At 43.2% G+C, this 20997-nt stretch overlaps 1 protein-coding gene across 1 annotated transcript in view; it reads right to left on the minus strand.

Moving 5' to 3' along the window:
- micu3a (mitochondrial calcium uptake family, member 3a) overlaps window positions 1–20677 on the minus strand; it is a 33685-nt gene extending 13008 nt beyond the window's left edge. Inside the window, exons 1-7 of the mRNA XM_065954307.1 lie at window positions 20344–20677; window positions 12304–12451; window positions 11320–11351; window positions 9693–9771; window positions 6833–6880; window positions 5031–5113; window positions 4156–4227 (exon numbers count right to left, since the gene is read on the minus strand). Coding sequence (XP_065810379.1) covers window positions 4156–4227; window positions 5031–5113; window positions 6833–6880; window positions 9693–9771; window positions 11320–11351; window positions 12304–12451; window positions 20344–20610 — 729 coding nt within the window. The 5' untranslated portion in view covers window positions 20611–20677. The remainder of the gene's footprint in view (window positions 1–4155; window positions 4228–5030; window positions 5114–6832; window positions 6881–9692; window positions 9772–11319; window positions 11352–12303; window positions 12452–20343) is intronic.
- Between the last annotated feature and the right edge of the window lie 320 nt (window positions 20678–20997).

Genomic DNA, 20997 nt, shown 5'->3' on the forward strand with positions numbered 1-20997 from the left:
TGGTTTGATGGTTGGTCGGGATTAGATGGTTTGGTTTGGTTTAGTTGGTCTGGTTTGATATGTTGGTCTGGTTTGACTGGTTTAGTTTGCTTGCTGTGGTTTGGTTGATTCAGATTCAGATTTTCTCCTGTTTCTATTTTTTGTGCTGAAAGGCGGTTAGATGTAAATGATTTATTTCTATTAATATATTAGAGGTGAGATAGTTTGGTTAGAGGAAAATAAGTTTTGTTTGTTAAATTGGCATTCGTCCTCCCTGGAGTTTGTTTTCTAGAATAAATCTGCATATTTGTCTGGTCATCAGTTTTTATGCAGCACTTAGGCCAGGCGTAAAGCTGTCTTGATATTAAGTAAATAAATAAATAACAACCCTTGTAAGAGCCCGTCAGTGTAACATCAGGTAGACATAATACCAACCTGATCATAACAAGCTCATCATTCCTGGAAGTGTGGCAGCAGCGTGAGCTCATCATCCCCACAAAGACGTAATGTTAACCACGCCCACCAGGCACGAGCCAACACCTGGTGTAAACATCTGTATATTTGTCCATCTGTGTGTGTGTGTGAGAGCTTTAACAGACTTTGATCACAAAGCTGAAGGTAAAAACAGTAATTACTGATGTAAACACTAAACAGTCTTCCTCTCACCCTCCCTCTCTGTGAGTAATACGTCGGAGGAAGAGCTCGTCGTCGCTCCTTAGACTGTCGGTCACTCACACCTCACAGGGTAAAAACAGATAACCCCCCTTCTTCTTCCTACCTATCCCCTTCTCTCTGGGTGTTTTTCCTTCTTTCTGCCCCTGCTCTGGTTTCTCTGATTTCCTTTCTCCTCACTCAACCCGTCATTACCTCCTTCACCTGACAAACATAAAGGTGATGTGCTCTTTGCTTCCCTGCCTCCTCCTCCTCAGCCTTTCAGTCAGTCCCTCCTCCTCCAGACAAAAGCAAAGAGGTATAATGGTGACTAATCTGTTGAGTAAACACATCCCTCTCTAAATACTGCTTCTCTCTTTTCCACTAAATGCATTTCCCGAACTGCTTCTCTCCCCGCCCACTTTGTCCCTCGACTTTTGTTCTCTGTGCTGACCTGTGTCGTCTTATTTGGGCCTCTCTCACCTGTTTGTTGTCCCTTTGATTTTATCTCCTCCTCATGTTTACAGCTTATCTGATCAGGTTTCTGCTGGCTTGTTACAATACCAACATTTGGGTTCTCTTCAATTATCTGCTTTTTTGATCTCCCATGTTTTTGTTTTAAGACGATTAATTACATTTTTAACGTCCTTGTTTTTTCTCCTTTTTGTCTACACTGTCCCCCTTCAATCGTGTGATTCGTCTGTCCTGTCCGTCTGACAACCAGGCTGATGAAAGACTGCTCTGTGTAAATACAAGGTCAGCCACATTACGCTCCACTGTCATTACCTCCACCTCAGCTTCCGCTGCCACCACAGCTCACAGCCTCTCATTAGTCAGCTAGCCTGTTGGCTCTGTTAGCTCGCATTGTTAATCGTTAAACTCTATTTAAGAAGTATTAGAAAAACAACTACAACCCCATTCCCTAAAATGTCCGGACTTTGTGTGAAATGTCAATAAAAACAGAATGTGATGATTTGCAGAATGTTTTAGCCCGTTATTCGATTGATAACAGCAAAAAGACGACAAATCAAATGTTGAAACTGAAACATTTCCACCATTTTGAATTTGATGCATGTTCCAAAAAAAGTCGGGACAGGTTGTTTACCACAATATTGCATCACTTTGTACTTTCAACTAAACTAAGCGTAAGCATTTTAGGAACTGAGAAGACACATTTCTTTGATTTTGAAAGTGGATTGTTTTACCACCATATTGTTAAATGTAGGATTTCAGTTGTTCAACACTTCAGTGTCTCCTTTGTCGTATTTTACGCTGTGGGCGTTGTCTTTCAGAAATAAGCAAGCCATTCCCTGGATAATAAGTTGTCTGGTTCCATTGTTGTCAGCATTTCCACCAAGTCAATATATCATCAATCGACAACATCGACAGCTGTTCCTGAGAGCTGTTCCTGAGACGCTAATTAGAATCAAAACCGTCCTAAATATCATCATCATCAGTATCAGTAAGGTCGTAGGTGTTCATAAAGAGCTGGGTCTTCAGCTTTTTCTTAAAGATGCAGAAGGGACTCTGCAGATCGAGCAGAGTTTGGAAGTTTGTTTTATAAGCGTTTCACACATTTTCTTTTGTTGACACTGTCCCAACATGTTGCTGCCATCATCTATCTTTCCAAAGACAAGCAGATATCTCTAGTTTTTTTTGCAAATCATCACATTCTCTTTTTATTTAGATATTACACAGTGGTCCAGCTTTTATTTTGAAATAAGAATGTGTTTTTCTATTAATTTGTGCAACTTTGTTTTGAATCTATGGCAAATCCCAGTGATGTTGATGTAGAACCTTTGAGGACCATCCACCCACAAGCGACCAGTATTTGAAATTCTGAAGTCAGGAATACTTTTGACTTATTTCGTCTAGATCTATACACGTTGGTAAGTATTCTGTAGATGTAACGGACTATTCTTTTCAAATTAAAACATACGCTGTACGTGTTTGTATGTGCCCTGCAAGCAGCCTTGTTATCATTACACAAGAGTCATTAAACATGTTGTGGTGTAAAGGAACAATTGGACAGCAAAGCTACAACACTGACCACAACACAGCACAGATAACGAGGCACAGATTCACATACAAAAGCACGATGAAGAGACTATAAAAGGAGAGCAGGTGAGACACAGAACAGGTCATTAAACATTACAATAACTATCATCTAACCAGCATTATGGAACCAATACTGTGACAACAGTTATCAGCAAGAACAAATAAGAGCTCATCCAAACAGAAAAGATAGTCAGGGATGGAATAATGGATTGATGGTAGTTTACTTTCATATAACATGAGGTTAAAGTGTGACAACTAACTATGGGAAGCGGAAAGGCTCAAAACCTCTATTGGTGTTAAAACGTAAAATATGTTCATCTTAAAGGAGCAATATGTAACTCTGTCACCTAGTGTTTAAAATGGGAACATTAGAGAGAACTGTCTCTCCCCGCCCCCTCCTCTCTAGAGTCAATGCTCACGCAGGTTGCCATGTGGTGGACACTGAAGCTTCAGTGTTTAGCCAGCTCTGCATCGGTCTGTAAACCTTTCTGTGTTCTAACCTCTCTCCATTTTTCAACAGCATCTCCAATATTGATCCTAGTTTGAGCACGTTTCTGCTCGTGGAGCTTATTAGAAACATGCAGAGGCTTTTTAGGTACAATCACTTCTATCTGAACCACTTCTCTTGCTGCTTCCATCACTGCAACACCTGTTGGTTTGACCTGATAACTGCTCTCATATCTGGCAAACCGAGAGGCGTCCATAACAGCCGTGTGGGGGTGTCTTAAAACCGCCTACCTTCTCTGGTCCAAACAAATCCAGAGCATTCAGGACCAGAATCTAAAGTTAGAAGGAGGACATACTGGCTGCTGCATTGTTGTCAGAAAAGCCAGCACTTCAACATAGCATGTTTCCTTAATGTCTGATCAGATAGTAAGGTCACTTTATCATTTAGCAGATCTTACTGATTGGGCCTTTGAGATGTAAAAAATGTACTTGTTAAGGGGTTATTTTTTGACGTCTAGACATTATATTTCAAAATGTTAAGAAGAACAAATTTGATGTTTTAACACCAACGTCGCTTCAGTGTCCACCACATGGCAACCTGTGTGAGCATCAACTCTAGAGAGGAGGGGGGGGGGGGGGGGGACAGCTCTCTACAATGTCTAGAATTTGGACTGCAGTACCCATTTTAAACACGAGGTGTCACAGTTACATATTGCTCCTTTAAGTAACAACAAAAGAGATGCGGTGCCACATTATACTCATGGATGTTGAAAAATTACTCCAGAGTAACGTTTCCTCTTTATTGTTGACATTCAGAATATTCTTTGTATTTTAACTTCTCCACTCAGATGAAAGCAGCACAACTGACGTCCATGTACATACAGACATAAAATCCATGTTTTTACTTTTAGCTGTAACAGTGGTTATTAGCAGTGTAATTACAGTCTCCATCCATTCACACACACAGGTCTCTCCTCACACATAAACTAACCCCTCTGCCTCAGTTACCAGCTTTCTTACCAACTGTGCCGACTTCTCAGCATCTCCTCTCCGCCCTTTCTTCTCATTTTTCTTACGGAAGATCTCCTGAAGCTGAAACAAGAGATCAAACCGTAAACTCAAAGTTCAGCGTGAAGTTTAAAAGTTTAAACTCACACAACCATTCGCTCATCGGGGCAACATGGTCTTTGATGACTTTGTCAAAGTCATGAAGAGAGTGTCGGTTTGCCAGTTTGGCATTTGAAGGGACCTATCGTTTTAGGGCAGCACCATTTTTTTAAATAATATAATAATTTTAATAAATGACATATGTCGTTTTAACATCTGCACTCCTGAAAATATCGAGATAATGTCAGGGAATAAACTTTTTCATAATTTTTTTCACAGGGAATAAACGTCAACACCCCCTCCCACTCACTCCAGGTGAATTCTCCTGATTATATCCTGCTGCGTTCTCACATCAGCTCACTCTGACTTTCTGCAGGATAAATACGAGGAGGCTGGAGGAGAAACTCAGAAAAAAAGTCAGAGAGAAACATTCAGCTGTTTGTGTTCACACATGACGCTAAGCCTGGAAATATTAGGAGTTTTTTGCAGGCGTGAAAGCCTTACTTGTAGTCTCTTTCTGCTACAAGCAAAGTCATGAAAACAAGATAATCAAGATGAAATGATTACTGTTATTTTGAAATGATTCTGTTATAAGTGTTCATAGATATATGAACTATCGTACACTATATATACAGCACGATAGTAAACACTTCATTATAGGAGTTTATATCCTGGAACAGTACAAGAGTTTTGATGAGCAGCAGTCAACGTGCAGGTCTATCTAAACTAAGAAATTCACTGAAAAATAAAATGATGGGATAGATTTTCTCTCAGGATCAGAGACTCACCACCATGAACTCCCTCTTGTCCACCATCTGGTTGCCGTCCGCATCAAACATATTGAAGGCAATCTTAAAGCCAGCGTGGGGTTCTGGAGAACAGAGAGGAGAGCACATAGGGTGAGTGTGTGTGTGTGTGTATGTGTGTGTGTGTGTGTGTGTGTGTGTGTGTGTGTGTGTGTGTGTGTGTGTGTGTGTGTGTGTGTGTGTGTGTGTGTGTGTGTGTGTGTGTGTGTGTGTGTGTGTGTGTGTGTGTGTGTGTGTGTGTGTGTGTGTGTGCGCGCGTTGAGCGATTTCTAAATCCAGAAATAGCATTGTGAAAAAGGGGCATAGGCGAAACATGTGGGAGACGAGGCAGATGAATCCATATGGAATACAAGCTACAGCTGATATTGGATTTTTCTGCACCATTCAACCTGATTCTTATCGATCGTGTGAAGCTGGTGATCCTTCAAAATGAGTTTCAGCTTGGTCAAATTAATATGAAAATACCAGAACAGAGACGTTTGCTGCAGAGAGCTACAAAACTAAAACTGTCCACATAGAGGTAGAGTCGGTCGTCTCTCAGACGGAAGGTCGGGGGTCGATCCCCAGCTCCTGCAGCCACATGAGTGATGGCTCTTAACCCAAAGTTGCTCTACACCTGGAAATTGGACCCTCAAGTAGACGAGTCAGATTAGCTCCTCATTTGACATTGTTGTTGACAAAGCTGGTATCAGAAGCCACGCCCCTTCTTGATTTTGATTGGTCAGTGAGGAGGGAGTAACATCAACCAGCTTCTGCCCTCTGAGTCTGCCTTCTCACCGTAAACAATAGGACATGGAGCGAGAAAGCCAGAGACATCCAAGCCCTTCCAGAGAGGGGGCATGGTCAGACACAGCTCATTTACATATTTAAAGGTACAGACACAGAAACAGCCTGTTCTGAGCAGGGTTGAAATAGAGGGGTTTATATTAGAGACTTATTTACACTGGTTGACGATGAGGAGAATGTGAGACCTTTAAATGCGCAGTATGTAGATTTCACCACCAGGGGGATCTCAATTAAAACAATAACATAAGATGACGTCGAGTCGACCGTAGTCATGACGACCGGGTGAAACCGACCTGAGGAAGAGAATATGTTTACAGACGAGCTAATGTATCCAAGTATAATCTACATGACGTTTTAATCACGGCAGCACATACAGCAACAGTACGGCAGCTTTCAGCAGCAGCACGCAGCTTTCAGCAGCAGCTCACGCCTTCTTAAACGTAACATCTGGTGTTTCCACGGCAACGATTAACATGCGGTGTCTGTCATGGCGAAGGCCAAAACAAGGCAAGGCCGGTTAAAACTCTAAAATGAAGGATTTCTCTGGCTAACTGTTTAGAAGTGTTAAATTCTATTTTTTCTGTATTTAAAAAAGAGCGCTTAGCAGAAGGGAAACAGTAACTCCAGGGTAAACAGAGGCAGACCTGGTCAACATTTAGGAAACTATTCAGAGTCTAATAAGAAAATGAATGTGACTTGACTGATACGGCAGTAAGCCTCACATTCCTGTCTCCGTTTAAGTTTTCAGAGTGTAAGTGGAGGTAGTCTTCTCTTTAACGTCTGTGTTACCCCAAGGGGAAGGGGAAACCCAGCAGTCATAATTGCCTCTTGTTAAGTTCTGGGTGGGCCGAAGTTTAGTTTCTATCATGTACCTCAGCTAACCTTGTTCTTCTGAAATACGCGCCGCAAAACTGCGAAACGAGAAAGTGAAACGAGAAATCAAGAAGAAGAAGAGAGTAAAACATGAAGTGAAGGAGGCTGCGAGGAGAGAGACTCACTTGTCAGGATGCAGAGCAGGAACAGGTACTCTGTGTACGAGATGATGCCTGTAATAAAACCAAGACACAGGGAGTTAAAGAAAAGGTCACATTCAACACACACACACACACACACACACAGTGTTTACAGATGTTCAAAGAGCGTGGGCCTCCTGACACACACTCACACACATAATCCTTCCTTTCATGAAGATAGCATCTTAAAATGTGTCTTCTCGAGCCGAGCCGCCAAGAGCCATTTGGCCACACACCGTTTCTTTTTCTACACCCCGAGTGTCCAAAGTAAAGACCCTGGCTGGTGGGACAGTGTGTGTGTGTGTGTGTGTGTGTGTGTGTGTGTGTGTGTCTCTGTGTTTGGATAAGCAAGTGAAAAATGTTTCAGGAGATGATCCTTTCTTGCCTCAGGCCCATTTAGGAATCTTTGTAGCTCCATCTCATCCCTCTCTCCCTCTGTTTCGCTTTCTGTCTGATCGCTTAGATAGTTCAGGGTGACTCGCTTGAGTGTTACGGGAGACTGCTTTCTCATGCATGTGTGTGTGTGTGTGTGTGTGTGTGTGTGTGTGTGTGTGTGTGTGTGTGTGAAGGTGAACATGACACCAGTCAAGGCCTGTGTGAGTTTTTGTGTTTTCATGATGCTCGACTGTTTTGTGTCGAGGAGCTGGTTTGGAACTCTTCTGCATGTAGCCCGAGCTGTGCAAACACCAGGAGATACACTCTGACACGTCTCGGGTTTCTCAAATACATTCACCATGTTTACACTCACCAAGTCTCAGTGATCAACGCTTCATAACGAGCTGGATTCACAGATTTCAACACACATGTTAACGTGGGAGAAACTCTGTACGAGACCAGCTGTGGGATACTTCAGTTTGTGTTTCACTCCTTCATGATAAGAACTTTTAAGAAGTAGTGTTGTCACAATAAGAGATTATTAAACGTGTACAATTCAAATCAAACAATATTGACACCTGTTCTTATATCACCATGGCAACAAAAATACAAGTACTACTGTAGGTCCACCCGATATGAGGTTGAGTCTCATTTACATTGACAAAAAATGCTGGAAGACTCTTGAGTTTGAACCAACGTTTGGTTATAAATACTTTCATGGTATTTTGTCCCTTCAGGCTCACCGTAGATAGTCGTCCTCAGTGTCTCTCTGTAGTCTCAGTGATGTAAAAGAAGGACACTGCTGCATCGTTAAATGTCACATTTCACTTTAACAAACTCGCAGACAGCTCAGCTGACGAGTCCAAAGTAATATTCACCTGATGACATCACACATTGACCTCATGACATCACACATTGACCTTTGTTACCATTCATTTGAGCTGTTTGACATCAGTTTGGGATCCCTAACCACTTCCTGTTTCTGTGCTTAACTTCCTGTCCTAACCTTCCATCTACCAGATAGGCCTTACTGTATTTCAGAATAAAAGCACGGCTGAATTCAAACAGGAAGGAAAGTAACCACAGTTTAATACCCTAGTAAGATGTTAGCTTAATGCATAGCGACATTTTTTATTTGAACATTTATTAACACCTATGTTAAGGCAGCGTAATCATAAAGCAACACAGGCAGCAGCAAGGATCAAGCTACTTAGCCTACAACCCACACACACACACAAACACACACACACACACACACACACACACACACACACACACACAGCCACACACACACACAGCCACAAACACACACACACACACACACACACACACAGCCACACACAGCCACACACACACACACACACACACACACACACACACTACAGACACACACACAGAAGCACACACACACACACACAGTCAACATTGTTCTGGCAGCTCCGTGCATTCCTTTGTCATTCTCAGAAATCCTAAGTCATCCCAAGGATTTTAACTGTCCTCGCTCATCATGGCATGAAGAGACGAGCATGTACTGACATCAGCAGACACACAAACACACACACACACACGCACACACACACACACACACACACTCACACACACTCACACACACACAGAAAACTGTGAATAAACTTGTAAAAGAGGAAATGAGAGGTTTGGAGGAAATATAAACGAAAAGGTATATTAGAGAGGGATTGACGAGTGTGTGTGTGTGTGTGTGTGTGTGTGTGTGTGTGTGTGTGTGTGTGTGTGTGTGTGTGTGTGGTCTTGGCAATATTCCAACAATACTTTGAACAGACCTGCAGTGTATATAAATACAATGTCTTCTTCGTCTTGAAGACTCAGTAAAGGTTTACAATCGTTCTCTCTTTTGTCTCTTATACAAAGTTATTCCCTTTCACACTTCTTTGGCCGTATTTGTACGATCCAACGAGCACGGTGTAAAGCCCATGGTGCAACGTGTAGGGCGTGTCCAACGACTTTCTGGTCGAGATAGACTGTTACTCAGTGGTAGAGTTGATCGTCAATTTAGTGCTGATTAAAATGTTCTGATTTAATATGAGGAGAGGAGAGGAAGAAGGAGAGGAGAGGACAAGACAGGACAGGCAGGAGAGGAAGGAGGAGATGAGAGGAGAGGAGAGGAAAGAAGAGGAAAGAAGAGGAAAGAAGAGGAGAGGAAAGGAGAGGAGGAGATTTTTATTTTTAGTTCTTTCAGCAGGTTGTTTGGCTCTAAGGAAGGACAGCATGACTCCAACCCCGGATTAGAGACACCTACAGTGACACACACACACACACACACACGCACACGCACACGCACACGCACACGCTCACAAGCACTGTGTAGTCACACATAAGCAGGTACGCTGTGGAGCTGAGAGAGTAACCTAAAGTGTTTGCATTTATGTTAGTGTTTGCTATTATACCTGCTTTTTTTTAGCTTATAGGTGTGTGTGTGTGTGCACTCTCTCACCTCGTTCTCTCAGGTTGCGGAACAGTTTGGAGGATCCTCTCCATACGGGCGGAGTATCTGTCAAAATCTTCTCCAGCTCCTGATGAGCATGCACAAAAACACAACATTTTAAAATGACTCGTTCGACGTGCATCACACAACAACAAATATACAAAGCATGAGAGGGAGAGAGAGATGGATAGAGAGAGAGAGAGAGAGAGAGGACAACATGCCATGAAGATGCAGGAGGAAAACATTTTCCTAGAAACTATCGATTGGAGCGGCACAAGTCAGATATTCTGCTATTAAATGTAATTCTCTTCGAGGTCGATATCAGCAGATAGAGATGATGAACAGATGCATCCCTAGCTTGAAGCAATAGACTTTTTCGGAACGCAGAAACATCCTCATAGTTCTAGGAACGGTTGGAAACCATCCTCTTTTTTTTTATTCATTCCACACCACAGGAACTATGAACTATTTTAGTTTGTTGAACTGGGTTAAGAGGAACCTTTTGAGCTCCTGCTTCAGAGTTAGTACCAAGGCGGTGCAAATGCAGACACAAAATAAAGTTCCCATGCTTTGCAGTATTCAGGGAACTCTCTAATGGATAGTTCATCTTCAACAAGGACCCAGAACTGTTTGGTCCGAAAACACTGCATGTTTAATTAGGAGGTTCCCCTTTTGTTTGTATATTGCGCTATATCAGCGTTCATCGCTAACAGATGGGGGACGATTCAAATCAATGGGACAAAATAAATACAGCAGTTCTCAAATGTTTTCACCAGCAGAGGGTGCTATTTACTTTTGGCCTCTGTTGTTTGAAGTCAGGAGCAGAACAGGAAGACAGTACAGACACGGCAGTATCAAGTGAAGATGTTGAGATGGAGAGTGCGTCTTGTTTCAAAGCGAGGATTTAGAAGCAAAGTGAGGACAAAAGCTGTGTGCAAATATTGGAAAATGAAACAGAGGAACGACAAAAAACAGCACAACATACGTGATGCATGACACTACGGTAGGAAGATGAAGACACCAAAACATATTAAAAACATAAAGATGAACCCTCTCCCCTCGTAAATCACTACATGCAGCAAGGGTTTAAGGATTGCTCTCACTTCCCTTCTTCACCTACATTACTTCTCCTTTCCTGCCCCTTGATTGGTTGCACTCTGTCACTCGTTGGTTACATTGAATTCACCCAATCACTCCTTTTTGAAAGTCTGCACTCCCTTGAACTCACTCTATTGACCTTCAGCACTGATGTTTGAAATCTCCCATGTGTGTGTTTTTGTTTCCCCCTTACACTGAACCTTTGTCTTGAATTTGAAAAACTAAACCTTTAAACCACTTAGCTGAGGCCACGCCTGCGCAGGCTCTTTGAAGTGTCACAGTTTCCTGTTTTCTTTCAGAGTTCTCCAGGTAGCAAAATCAGATTTCTCACTATCAGGATGAGGCCTTATCTCTGTTTTTGAAATCAGGATATGCGATAATATTCTAACGCTACATGTAAAACTGCTGCTACACACAGAACAGCCTCTGATCATGTGCTGCAAAGTCCAGATTTGACTGTGCAGGGTTTACAAGGACTGCTACAGATGTAACATGCAACAGATGCCAGCCACAGAGGCATTAAGAGTGTGTCTCCCACCTGTTTGGTCAGGGACCTCCAGGGCCTCTTGTCTGCCGGGAACGAGACAAAAGAGGAGAGAAGAAGAAGAAGGAGGAGGGGAAGAGAAGAAGAGAGTTTGGGTGGGCTCGGTCAGATAGCATCTGTATGATCTAGGAACGGGTCTTAATGTGCTTGGTACTGTCACAACAGGCACACACACACACACACACACACACACACACACACACACACACACACACACACACACACACACTGTATATACACTGTCATCATCACAGGCCCATTTGTAGCGTCTAAAGTGCCCTGTGCTCGTCTTTGTAGTTTGTGGAATGTCCCCGTAAAAGCAGATACTACTTTTGTTCTGTTTTATACAACAAAGTTCATCTAATTCAACTTCAAAGAAGGCATCAGAGGATGTCGGCCGCTGAGAGGTTATGTGCTGCTGTATCGTGTGTCAGTGAGCCGGGGCAGATGTAAACACACACATACAGGTGCACGGTTTGCACGCACCTATCACCCATTAGCTGCAGGAGAGAACAGTGCGTGCACAGGTGTTTTTGATCATTTCAACCTTTGAGAACAATTCAAACCACTTAAAGGGAATAATTCCTAAAGTGTCGGGTTAGGATGGTTTAATCGTTGAGAGAAAGCATAAATGGACGCTGGACGAGTCACAAAGTGTATCAGGTGTGTGTCTTTGTGTGTGTGTGTGTGTGACTAACATTAACCTCAGACTAAACAATAGTTGAGAGCCATCTGCTATGAGGCCGGCCAGGACTAATCTGTTACTACTGGCAGCAGGCTGACAGAAACAGCAGAGACCTGTTCAGACTCAGGATTTCTAAGTGTTCTAAGACTTTGTTTCAGTAAAAAAAAAAAAAAGAGAGAAGATTTACCTCACACCTCAATCTATGTCATTATTGGAATGTCAATTTTAGATCACAGCTTTGCTTCAAAAACTAGAAATACACAATACAGTGAGAGGTCCTTTTTGTGCCTTACTTCTTGGTTCGCTCATGGTGACCGACTCGATGAAGTTCTGTGGGGTCATGTACAGCTGCCCGTCGTACTCCACAGAGCTGAACGTGCGGAAGCGATGCTCGTGGGACGACATGTACACGTCCCCATCCTCAAAGTCAAAGGGACGAGCCTGCAGACAGAAAAATGCAAAACATAAAAGAAATGTTATTCACTTTGAGGAAATGTAGAATCATGTAAAATATTGTTTAGGTAATATGAGATTTAAGATGAACAAAGCAGCCTTCTGATTACCTCTGCACAGTCAGTAAAAAGAGCAATCAGTGAGATGTGTAGTGAGTGAAATGATAAAGTGACCTTACTATATGATCAGACATTAAGGAAACATGCTATGTTGAAGTGCTGGCTTCTCTGACAACAATGCAGCAGCCAGTATGTCCTCCTTCTAACTTTAGATTCTGGTCCTGAATGCTCTGGATTTGTTTGGACCAGAGAAGGTAGGCAGTTTTAAGGCGACCACCACATGGCCGTTTTGGACGCCCCTCGGTTTGCCAGATATGAGAGCAGTTATCAGGTCAAACCAACAGGTGTTGCAGCGATGGAAGCGGGCAAGAGAACTGGTTCAGATAGAAGTGATTGTACCCGACCTAAAAAGCCTCTGCATGTTTCTAATAAGCTCCACGAGCAGAAACGTGCTCAAACTAGGATCAATATTGGAGATGCTTTTGAAAAATGGAGAGAGGTTAGAACACAGAAAGGTTTACAGACCGATGCAGAGCTGGATAAACACTGAAGCTTCAGTGTCCACCACATGGCAACCTGTGTGAGCATCGACTCTAGAGAGGAGGGGGGGAGAGACAGCTCTCTACAATGATTAGAATCTGGACTGATAAAGATAAAGATAAAGATAAAGAAAAACTTTATTGATCCCCTATGGGAGAAATTTTTGTATTAAAGCAGCTCAAGAAAACAGGAAAAAGGGAAAAATTATTAAAAATAAAAATAAAAATCAAACATATGTACATCAGTTAAATAACGGTAGAGAGAAAAACAATAATAGAATAATACCAGGTATGTGCATTTCCACTTGTGGAAAGACTTATGATTAAAAAACACACACAGTGTGTAGCATGAGGTGGTGATGCTGTTAAAGAGTCTGATTAAACAGTCTGACGGCAGATGGGATGAACGACCTGCGGTAGCGCTCTGTCTTACAGGGTGGGTGTCTCAGTCTGCTGCTGAAGGAGCTGCTCAGGGCCCCCACAGTGTCATGCAGGGGGTGAGAGGGGTTGTCCATGATGAATGTCAGCTTCACTAACATCCTCCTCTCACCCACCTCCTCTACAGAGTCCAGAGGACAGTCCAAGACAGAACTGGCCCTCCTGACCAGTCTGTTCAGTCTCTTCCTGTCTCTCTCTGTGCTCCCTCCTCCCCAGCAGACCACTGCATAGAAAAGTGCAGACGCCACCACAGTGTCATAAAAAAGTCCTGAGCAGAGTCCTGCATACTCCAAAGGACCTCAGTTGCCTCAGCAGTACCCATTTTAAACGCTAGGGGTCAGAGTTACATATTGCTCCTTTGGGAAATATATATCTACATATTTTAATCACTTTTTACCTTTATAGACTGAGAGACGTATCACAGGAATACTCACTGTGGGGTTCACTTGGATGTTCTTTTGAACGTGACTCTCCCAGCTGTGGCTTTCTGCACAGAGACAGTGTCTTGCCTCTCGTACTGAATCTCAACTTGAATTGCCTCTTCACTGCTTTTGAACCTCAGTAATGAGGAAACCCATCTATTCTTGGCTTCAACTCTCTCCATTTAGCTCTCAGAGATTATAAACAGTAAGCACCTCTGGCGCAGGGCTATAACGGGAGAACAGGGGCACACGCGAACACGAACACACACACACACACACACACACACACACACACACACACACACACACACACACACACACACACACACACACACACACACACACACACACACACACACACACACACACACACACACACACACACACACACACACACACACACACACACACACACACACACACACATACTTTGTCACTTACTTTCTACTTAATTAGCATCTCTCCCATCTCGCTCTCCTTTTTCTCTCGCTCTCTCTGTAAGGAGCCAGGGCTTCATCTTGATTAGCTGCAGTGAAGGAAAGCTGCTACGCCAACAGATTGTGCTGCATGGAGCGGCGTAATTAGCAGAGAGGTTTCCAAATTTAAACCTGTTTGGCTGCAGGGCCCAGTGCGCCGAGGCTCCCGCTCAGCTCAGCTAACATGCTAATGAGCGCACAGACTCATTCATAAAGCTTTGATGCTGCCTCCACCGAGGGGGCTTTTGAAGGCATGAATAGGAGATGAGCACTCGGCTTCATAGGAATGCACTGTAATCAAGTGCACGAGCAAAGACGCCCATGGCTTCGGCTGACGCTAATGAATTAAGTTTATGAAGTTCTGCAAAGGCAGCTCTGTGCACACGCATGCTGTACAACATGATGGAGAAAGGAATGCAACGTCTTGGTATACAAAGTAATGAAATAGAGAAGATGTCAAATGACCGTGTGGTACACTTGTGTTCTTGTATAGTTGCAATGCCATGTTATCTACCTGCTACGACTGAATTTGTGTTTGTCGCCTGCTTATGTTGTCATGACTGCAGAACAGATGTTGTAGTGATCTCCTCTCAGGCAGCCGGGTGTTTGCCAGAGGGGCGACCCAATATGGTCGAGTACTCGTCGATTCGTTGGCCAGAGCCTTGGCCGCCTGCCAGACTCACAAGGATCGTTCCATTCCAGATTTATGGGGGATGTTTAATGTCTAATTTTACACAGATTTGTCTGTTTTCTCCAAATAATTCATGGCTCAGAGCTTATCTTGGTATAAATATCCCTCAAACCAAACTTACTTTAAATCCCTCTCCTTAGTGTGTGCATGAAGATATCCCCCCCAAGTATTGATAGAAGCAGCATATCCATGTTTAGAGAATTTTATTGGCTGCAAGAGATGCCAGTCATGGGCACAGTCGCATATAATTGGCCGTCAGAACAGGGGCAGGCACCTCCTTTCAACTCAGGCTCCGATTGGCTGTTATGAGATGTCCTCAAAACGTCAGTGAAACAGCAGAGGTCAATATGAAGCAGTCTGTGGATCTTCATGGATGTCATGTGATCAAAACTTTCACTGGATTTAAATCATTGCGACCCATGTTTGTAGGATTATTAGGATCAGGAGAGTTCAGTAAATTTTTAAATGGTTAAAAGACGTTGTTTGTTTGTCGGCGAAAACATCGTGGTTTTGGTTGAAATATGATTGTAGATTTGACGGTTTTTATAAATTGGAGATTTAATTTACATATGTTTCCCTGCAGGTGAGTTTTCACAATCTTTAAACCTTATTCTTCAGAATTATTTCAGGATAAATTAACAGAGTAACAGATGGCTGTTTTTCCTTTTCCCACTGGAATAATCCTGTTCCTGAGTTGAGTGGCCATCGCTCTTCCTTTGGGGCTCCTGTGCTTAAAACTGGCAACAAATGCTCCCCTTATCGCAGCGTCCCGACAATCAACTCTTCCATCCAACATTACATTTACGAAGCAACATTATACTTAACACCACTGATAGGATTTCTAACCACGAGTTCTGATTAACCAATGCCATCAGTTCATTTAAATGTTCCTGAAAGAACAGCTGTTATTTCAGTGTCCCAGATACATATTTAAGTAACGTTGCATATCCCTTTAAAGGAAGTTCAGTGTGCTCATATGGACCAGTTTAACACAAGTACACTCAGCAGATATCCAAAGTAAGTCAAGTTTGATTGTGAGCCCAAGAAAAATAACTTCAATCAGGACGTTTCTACTGATCATAATAGGCTCATATCTGCTCGCCTTCTCATGGAGGTCAAGTAAATGCAATTCAAAAACAGTGAAATCTGCAGAGCAAGAATCAGGATCAAACAGAGTAAGGATCAGTAAAACATTTCAAAGTGACCTACAGGATTTACTTAGTTAAATGGATCCCTGTGTTAGTTCAGGCGGAATATGTTTGCCCTGACCACAAGCGGCCATCAGCTGATCTGAGAACCGCCCCGATTCTAACCAATCATCACCACACTCTGACAACAAGGCTGTCTATTTAAACCATTCTGCCTCTCACTCCTCCTGCATCACATCCACTCTGCTCCTAAACTCTGCTGTGCAATTCTCCCTCCACCACCCCGACCTCCAGCAGCTTCAGTCAGCGCATTTTATACTCTAGGATGAATCACTTGCTTGTTATGTATGTAAGATGTCGATATCATTTCATGCACATTCAGGTTCTGTTCTGCATGAATTAAAGGGGACATATTATGAAAAATCCACTTCTACAGTGTTTCTGAACGTAACCTGAGTGTCTACTGACCCAAAAAATTTGAAATAAACCCATCCAGTCCTTTGTTTGTGGTCTTACAACACAGAGAAAAATGCTCTGTTTCTAATCTACTTTTCTTGTGATGTCACAGTAGGATTCTGGTAAAAAGAAAAAAAATCCCCTCCCCTCCCCTGGTATCTCCATCCATGGACTCCACCCCCAGCCTAGAACAAAACTTTTGAGCAGGTTGGCCATTTTTATTCTCTCTACAGAGGAGTGATGTCTACGGGGAAAACTCAGGGGGGGCTCATTGCATTTAAAGAGACACACACACCAAAACGGAGCGTTCTGAGAGAGCTGGTTTATACAGGGTCACAAACCTCTGGTGCTTGATTCATGTTATATTTTGACCAAAGCACAGCACAGATGTTTCATTTAGACCACAGGGGACTGTTTGAAAAGGTGGAGAAGGGGGATGATATGTCACCTTTAAATGCGCTCTCAGCAAGATCTTAGGAATGCTGCACTGACACTGCTGAGAGCTAAGAGCAGAACCAATATTGCCAAATACAACTGTACAAACCACAAGTGCAATAAATTGTTGAATCCATGACCAGAATTCCTGACTGAAATCTTTGTATTTCTGAGTCTGAAAAGGAGTGTCCAGTGACGCAAAATGACGATTTTTGCATCACTGGAAGCTGTTGTGGTTAGCGGGGTGAAACTACAACGCTAGTTCCTCATATTTTCAACCACTGAAGCTACAGACCAATCACAAATCATTGGTTGGGAACTCACTCCCAGAATCAAAACTTAACGTCCGCCATATTGCTTGGAAGCTATGCTAACAGGCTCTATGGAGAAAGCTGATAATGGCGAAAAAATATACATATAGCGGCGAGACGGCTGCTGCTTCAGCCGCTGCCCGCCGGGGCCGCCGCTGACCACTGGCCGCAGCAGCCGAGAAACAAAACCGGTCTGTCGGCAGCAACTATCTCGGGGCTATATTGCTATATTGCTGGCCGCCTGCCTGTTCGAGGACGAGGAGCCGGGGCGGACTGGTAGTGTCGGTGCTCTCACTGTTTGCCTATGGACACAGACATAGAGTCTGTTTTCTGCCAGGAATTTCCAAGATGCTTATTCCTTCTGGAAGAAATCTCGGAATCAGTTGTGTAAACGGCCGTATGTGGCCTGCGGTGCTGTGCATTCTGGGATTTGGTGTCTCACATCCACCTGAGCCAAAAAGACACTTTCTGCCTTTTCTCGGCCAAGAAGGCACAAACTTCAACATTTATTTCACATTTCTACATCTATGTATATGACCCAATGTCAATACAGATTCATGTTTCAACGGGTGAAGTATCCCTTTAATCTGACTGATATTAATATGAGGCTGTGATAGAGCTGGAATTGTTATGATCTATGATCACCTTTCTCTCCTTCTTTCTTCTCTGTGAGAAACTCTTCATCCTTAGATCTTTACTTTAGGAGCTCTCTTAATGGCTAAGATGCTTTGTGAATAACTTTTATCTTTACCAGGATCTAGTCTTTAACTTTAAGGGGAAATTTAGCTGCAGCATGTTCCAGCTCCTCCAGCTGTCTGTCACTGTGGCTGAAACTTTTCTCCCTTCTGTTTTCGTCATGTTGTGCTGTCACTCTCGACTCTTCTGGTGATGTTTTTCTTTGAATGCTGATTTAAGCTCGGCTTTTGTCGGGATCTGATGGTTTTAAAAAACGTTTAACCAAACGTGTTTTTTATTAGAAAAAACCTGCGCTAAGATCTGTGTGCAAGTGTACATTTTGAGAGTAGGGAGGTACAGCATTGATGCCGTCGGCTGCCTTTCAACTGTGACACACATGCATGCGAACGAGTGCTTATGATACGTTGATGCTGTAGCGTTTATTAGCGTAACGTTTAAAAAAAATGACTTACAAAACACTGGTATGACAGGAAAGCGCTGTGAAATTGAAAACGTGTTACTGTCTATTTTTTTTTCAGGCAGTATTTGAACTGGCCGGAGCTGAACGTGCAATCAGCTGGCCCGGACTCTGTCAATCATTCATCTGGGCCAGCAGGCCAGTTATAATGTCAAGCCCTGATCTCTCTCGACAGCTTAAATTGGCAACATATCCTTTGCAATGTAGTTGGTGACAGCATTTTTTAATTTCTTGCCATCTGTTGCTCTTCTTGCTGAGTGACTAAAGTTTGCTGAGTGTGTTTTTGTTAAGCTAATGCCTGAGATACTCAGGCGTGGTCGTCTGCTTGTCCCAAAGCTTTTCATATTTTTAATATTCTGTGCCCTGGTTCATATGTAGATTATGAAACAAGTAATGTTGAGTTGTCTTCAACGACAGCCACTATGCTAGTTTAGCTGCTTGTGTTTTCAACATGCATGCAAAGAAGTATGTCATACTGGGCTCGATCATATGCAGTGAATGTGTGTTTTGACTGTTTTTAGCAAAGTGATTGACATACTCAATATTGTCATTTCATCCAAATCCCTAAAACATGCGTGTGAAGTTTCTTGTTCTAAATACACTCTGATCCTGTATTTGATCATGCCTATAAATCCCTCTATTTCAGCCCTGCTCAGAACAGGCTGTTTCTGTGTCTGTACCTTTAAATATGTAAATGAACTGTCTGTCTGACCACGCCCCCTCTCTGGAAGGGCTCGGGTGTCTCGGTCTTTCTCGCTGTCCTAACAATGTCCTATTGTTTACGGAGAGAAGGCAGACTCAGAGGGCAGAACAAACACCTAGCTGTGGGAGTGTCACCCACCTGGGGGAGGGGTTACTGCCCTTTGTGATGTCATGAAGGGAAATTTCCAAACAGCCTGTTTGAGCACATATTCACTGAAAGGTGGAGCAGGTAAAAGATGGAGAGGATGGACTTTTCTCATCATTGGGGGGTTTGTAGACAGACTAGAGACACATATTAGAGTTAGAGGAACATGGTGAAGTGGATTTTTCAGAATATGTGACCTTTAAGGGAGTAGGGATTGTTATGAAATTAACATAGAAAGGCACAGAAAGGAGCAGATTTTAATTGTAACTAGCCAACAGACTAAAGGCTGAGACAACTACATCGTGATGCACTTTGAGCCAACTATTTCTTATTCCTTAGCAGTGTTGGGGTTAAGAAGCAATGTACTAGTGTAGGCCTACTAACTCTGGTGTAACAAGTTGCATAATGCTTTGGTTTTGCAATTCAAATCAGTTGTTTTTCAGAAGTGGGTATACGATACATATACCCTGTGCAGACTGAAAAATTAGTGGGTTTACTCCGTGCACTCCACCACTGAGTGCAGTGAGTGGTGGGCAGATGTGGGCACACAGCTGTTGTCATTTCAGCACCAGCTCGAGCGGAGAGCGCCGTTCCTGCATCTGCGCGCGCACATCGTCCCGCAGTGAAGCCAAACAGTGAGCGAACAGTTTCCACTGAAAGTGCTGGGAATGAATGACACACTTTATCCACCCGACAGGAAAAACATTTTAAACTGAGAGCCCAACCTTGGCTGGGAAACAGAAGCAGGCCTTACGGTGTCATTTCGCTGGTTTAAAGTCGTCTCCTCTCCGCTGTTTTTCACACCGAGGCCAACACTTAAGACCACACTTTTTCCATCTTTGTGTCACTAAATCCTCCTTAATACCGGTAACAACACACAGCCACGGGTTATCTCAGCCTCCTACCTTCTCTTTGGCTTCTACAGTTGGGATGGAGGGCAGTAGCCCGCTGATGCTGGGACTCCTCATCCTCTTCCTGCCTCTGGCGACGGTCGTCAAATCGTTGTAGAAGTAAAGAGCCACCGCGCCTCCCGTTGCGAGACACATACCGACAGCCAGACACTTCCGTGCTCTCCCTCCAGCGGCAGCCTGACCACCGACCAGCTCGGTTCTCGTCGCCGTCAGGAGGTTCATTTTCCCCGCCAGCGCAGCCACCCTGCGGAAAGCGGCCATTGCTGCTGTTTTGGTTGCTGCTGCTGCTGTCGCTGCTGTGCTTGCTGCTATGGTTAACTTTGCAGGCAGCACTAAGCTATCGCGGTTCTTGATGTCATCGCGAGATTTACTTGCAGCGCTGATTCTGACCTGACAGTAGTCCAACACACATTGGCTGTAGCCTACCCTCTAAGAGCTCAGCTATTCTTTCTAGGGTCCACATAATATATATATATATATATATTACAGGAATATATAAATGTACATTTGGAAACATTATTTTAGTCACTACAGTCCACACAAACCGTCACACTTAGAAGAGGGCATTAAAATATACAAACACAAAACATGCGCTTTTATTTTGAAATAAAGTAAGGCCTATCTGGTAGATGGAAGGTTAGGACATGA

Source organism: Labrus bergylta, chromosome 1 (genome assembly GCF_963930695.1).
Source record: "Labrus bergylta chromosome 1, fLabBer1.1, whole genome shotgun sequence".
Taxonomy (NCBI): domain Eukaryota; kingdom Metazoa; phylum Chordata; class Actinopteri; order Labriformes; family Labridae; genus Labrus; species Labrus bergylta.